At 27.9% G+C, this 4,797-nt stretch overlaps 2 protein-coding genes across 2 annotated transcripts; both read right to left on the bottom strand.

The window, feature by feature from the left end:
- Nucleotides 1–737: 737 nt before the first annotated feature.
- LOC112598084 lies at nt 738–1,213 on the bottom strand. The gene is made up of 2 exons (XM_025344421.1): nt 1,111–1,213; nt 738–1,024 (listed from the first exon to the last, which is right to left on the bottom strand). The coding sequence occupies exons 1-2, from the start codon at nt 1,211–1,213 to the stop codon at nt 738–740; spliced, it is 390 nt and encodes a 129-aa protein (XP_025200206.1).
- A 12-nt stretch (nt 1,214–1,225) lies between these two features.
- Nucleotides 1,226–3,273, bottom strand: LOC112598083 (the record flags this gene model as incomplete). Its single annotated transcript, XM_025344420.1, has 6 exons — nt 3,176–3,273; nt 2,887–2,955; nt 2,689–2,814; nt 2,167–2,283; nt 1,406–1,946; nt 1,226–1,333 (listed from the first exon to the last, which is right to left on the bottom strand). Coding segments are annotated over exons 1-6 (1,059 nt in total), but the record flags the coding sequence as incomplete, so codon positions are not given.
- Between the last annotated feature and the right edge of the window lie 1,524 nt (nt 3,274–4,797).

Raw genomic sequence — 4,797 nt, 5'->3', positions numbered from 1 at the left:
CGGAGAAAAACGACGATAACATCGATAACGTCCGTGCCGATTAAATTATATTTATGTTATTACTTTATTAGATTAGCTTACAAGTTTATTACGACTTGTGGCATTTCGGTATCTTCGGAATTAAATAGAAATAGAAAAAAGAGTACATTGTTGCCAATATAAAAAAAGTGAGAGTACAAAAATTTTAAGAGCTCATAAGAGTACATGTACTCTTAAAAGAGTACTAATGGTAACCCTAACCTGGGCTTACGTCATTGACTACATGTTTGTGTAATGAGCGTAAATATTCTCCTGATGTGTTATACGAGATTAATCCAGATTTAATTCTAGTTGCATATGAATTCCGTAAAGAAAAATTTATTCGTTTACCAGCTAAATGTTTGTTAAAAACGCTGTTAAATTGTTCACAAACATTATTATCAACGTTCATTAACAAACTATCTGCATGAGTTGCCAATCGTCCAATGATTTGAGTAATCTCTCTCATAAGACCACATTTTTCTGTGTCTTCATATAGGTTTACTTCATTTATTTTATGTCCTTGGCAAAAATATTTCTCACACTGCTCATGATTACCCATAATATGACGAAAACTATTTATAATATCTTTGCGTAAACCTATATTTTATGAACAAAGAAAAATTTTAGTTTGACTTAAACCCAAAAAATTATTTAATTGTTTTACATATTATATTGATATTTAAATATTTAATTGTTTAAAATGTATCGTTATTAATTTAAGTTGGTGATGGTAACCTACCTACAACTTTTTGATACTTGGTTTGTTGTTTTAAATTATTACGATGATCAATAGCTTTTGTTATAGCAGACCTAAACCTTTTCGCGTTGTTCAAAATATGTTTTCTCAAATGTATAGGATATTTTGTATTTTTACCAATCATTGCTAATTTCGTTCCGTAGTTCCTCAATAAATGATTCCGGCATTCTATTTTTTCAATAGTAAAATTTGGACCATAGGGTCTTGTTTCTGCCAATCTTTTACTTACACTAGAATCACCATCACCTTTTATGAATAAAAATAGATTAATAAATAATCAATTAGAAAGTTACTACCTATCATTAATTAATGTCATAAAAACTTATAAATACTAATTAATTTATTAAATTTTAGCCCTTGTAATTCAATGCTTTTTTTAAAGCCTTCTGCAACAGCATCTGCCTCCATCGTTGTAGCGGCTTTACGCCAATTCATGAAACATGCGTGTTCTTTTACAGAAATGTTTGCATTTTTTGCTCTTTGACAAATTAAACAATATCGATTTCGAATCCCAATAAATAAAATTTTTTTAGTTTTAAAACCGATAATTGTAGCCTAAAAAATATGATTATATAGTTACTTTTAATGCAAATAAATCATTAGAGAAATTATAAAATTATAACTTACCACTCCGGATAAAGCATCATATTTCGTTTTATAGCTGCGCTTAGACCATTGTCCATCAGCAACAACAGCACACATAGGGATTCCATCAATATCAATCTTTCCCGATTCAATGGCCAATTTCCTTTCTTCTTCACCTGCGATTCTCATTTCTTCCTCGGCGACGTGATGTATAGATTCACTTATTTGATTTTGACCCGATTGGAATGTTTTATCACTCATGCAAGGAATATCAATTGACGCCAACATTTCTTCTAACTGAGAGTAACCTATTCCAACTGCAATCGATCCACTAATTGCAGCTAAATTAACTGGTATATACGTATCTGGAGTTTTCTCCTCGGACATTATTATTGAACTTATGTTGCACATACTGCATATAAATTTAAATGTCGATCTCAACCCATAATGTTTTTCAGATACAAACACCATATTCATAAATGAACATCCAAAACCTCCTTCATGAACACATGTTTTAATCTGTTCAAATATATAGTAAATATCTACAATTCGACGACCTGAAGGATATTTCCCCACTGTAGGCCTAATAACATAAAAATAAGTTAATACATATTATATTTTTTATTTTAAGTTGGAAAATAATAACCTGCAGTAATTTACAACTGCAGGGCTCTCACTGTAAAAGTCTACATAAAAAACTATTATAAGTAATTTATTAACTTTTTTTATACTCTTATAGCATGTTTTAAATTTAAATACTAAATACACTATATTAACTGGGATAGTATGGGATAGAAACCAACCTCAACGATTCATTCACGTCATGATCTGATGATTTAGAAGTTTTACCGTGAATTAAACGAGGCAATGACGTATTTATAGGAGTAAACATAATATCTTCGTCACCATCGACATCAAAACTAAAAAAATATAATTTATGTCACTCGGTAGCAAACTAAACATATCAGGGGTATATAAATATTCAGGTTCTAAGTGAAACGAAAAAGTACCTATATGGTTTTACAAAGATTTGTATTAATTCACTATATTTTATATAAAAGGTCAAAAACTTTCATCTAGCAACATTTTAGATCTGGAAACTCATCTTGGTGTCAATTTAAAGAGTTAATTTTTCAAAATTCTCAATAATAATCATAAAAAAAATTGACTAAACATCTTTGTAAAGCCATAAGTTTTTTTGTTTCACTGTGTTAAAAATTACGAAAATGCCTCACGTAAAAATTTAAAAAGAAAATGAAAAATATTAGTTATCTAAATTGTTCTATTTTTTATCCGATAATTTTTTTATACTAGTAACGTCCTACCTTGAAGATTCGTTTGTGTTTATCACGTCATCATGTTCTGTTGATTCGACATCCATATCGTCAGGTGTTAAATGAGATGACGTCGTATTTATGGGAGTCAAAATATCTCTTTCAACATTGACGTAACTAGAAAATTATTTATTGAACATTTTATTATTACAATAATACAATACAATAATGTAAATTTTCAATTCTTACCTAGGCAGTTCTATAAATGACGCATCATCATTTTGTGACAGTTGTATTTGATCATTCAGTATTTTGTTTCTGAAATAATATTTATTTTTACGTCAAATTTCTTTTTTTTAAATATAAAATAAATATTAATGTAATAAGAAGAATAGATAATTTAAAAACATAAAGGTATATTAAAATGTTATACATTGAAGTCAAATTATTTAACTAAATGTATGTTATATTTTAAAATCTAATTAAAATCTAGGTATTTGCCTACAATTTATCAAGTATACAATTTGCAAATACTTACTTTTTTTTATCTCTGGCTTCTTTTAATTGGGCAGCAAGTCGTTTTTTGTTCGATTTTAATTTAGGAAAGTAAGGCAGGTTCTTTTTAGAACGATCCATTTTGTATCAAAATTCAAAATAAATTACAAAAATTCACAATTAACTTACTCGTCTTAAAAGAAATACAAGTGTTAAGGAATAAAAATAATTAAATTTATAAGCGAAAATATTCAAGTGGAGATTAAAACATACGATACACTTGACGTTGACAGGACTATGTCTTTCTGTCAGAGACAAATTCATACAGTACAATATAAATTATTTACGTATCTATGAGAATACTGAGAATATTGATATTCTACAACGAAAAATCACGGTTAAATATACAAAAATAGTAAGAGAGACAGAGAAATATTTAAACGTCTCAATAATTATTACATTTTGTCAATTATGGGTATTTAGCTGTGGTAATATTCTGCATTTCCGCGTAATAAAATGATAATACTCGTACTGACTACCACGGCTATAAATATCCACGCGCCACGGCGCATTTGGTTGATTACTAGAGTGGGAGAAAGATTGCCGCGCCGCCTTGATCACTGTAGGTAGCAGCACATTACAAGTGAAAAAAGTTCATTTTTCACCGAGAAACATCTCTTCGCACTTCCAATAGTATAGCTTTCATAATTATCGCAGAATATAACGAATGATATCAAATTAAAGTTGATATTATTTACTACATGTTACCAGAGAAATAATAAAAAAAAAATTATTTCACTGTCTATTATACACGTTTGAAAAATTAAAAAATTAAAAATTCATAATACAAATAAAAGTATAAGAGTAGTGTTTTTTCTAAAAAATGACTCTGGTAACACGTAGTAGACATTTTCTTAATTAATTTGGTACCATTTGTTTTTTTATGCGATATTTATAAAAGCCATACTATTGGAAGTGCGTAGAGGTGGTTTTAATGTCAAAAATGTTACTACGACGGCCTCTTAAGTTATTATTGTACCTACATTAAGCATATTTTTATCTAAGGCAGGTATTTAAGGTACAACCACAAGAGATCAGAAAATCAGAACTTAAGTAATAAAGTAAAATAGAGTTCTAAGGATGAAATACAATTTATAGCTTACATTCCCAATAGAATAGTAAAAAATAAATAATATACCTATTAAAAGAATTTTAACACTATACCTTACTTACATGAATTAAGTAATGAACGTTAAATGTAATTGTTGTAGATAGCATGAGTTTAACATGGTTTTTGTGATGATTTTAATTCATTGTTAATACTTTGCACCTAGAAATAATTTACAACGTTATATAAAATAAAATCTACAGAATACACAAATGATAACCAATAGGCAATAACTATGAACGACTTACAAAAACTACATCTTAGGAGAACTGTTTAGATTTGTAATTTATATACTTAAACACTGTAGTGAACTTATTATTCAATTAAACAAAAACTAAAAATTGAATAATGCAAAATATTTAAAAAAATATCAATAATTAATAATTTTTTCTTTATCATGAAATTAAAAACAATAAAAAAAAAATTTAATAACCACAATAATTATTGGTTGACTTTTGTAATGGTAACCTTCTAAAACTATAACTCTGGTTATACTA

This window comes from Melanaphis sacchari, unplaced genomic scaffold (genome assembly GCF_002803265.2).
Source record: "Melanaphis sacchari strain LSU unplaced genomic scaffold, SCAv2.0 Contig453_pilon_pilon, whole genome shotgun sequence".
In the NCBI taxonomy this organism is placed as follows: domain Eukaryota; kingdom Metazoa; phylum Arthropoda; class Insecta; order Hemiptera; family Aphididae; genus Melanaphis; species Melanaphis sacchari.
This window is presented reverse-complemented; position numbering and strand designations above follow the sequence as displayed.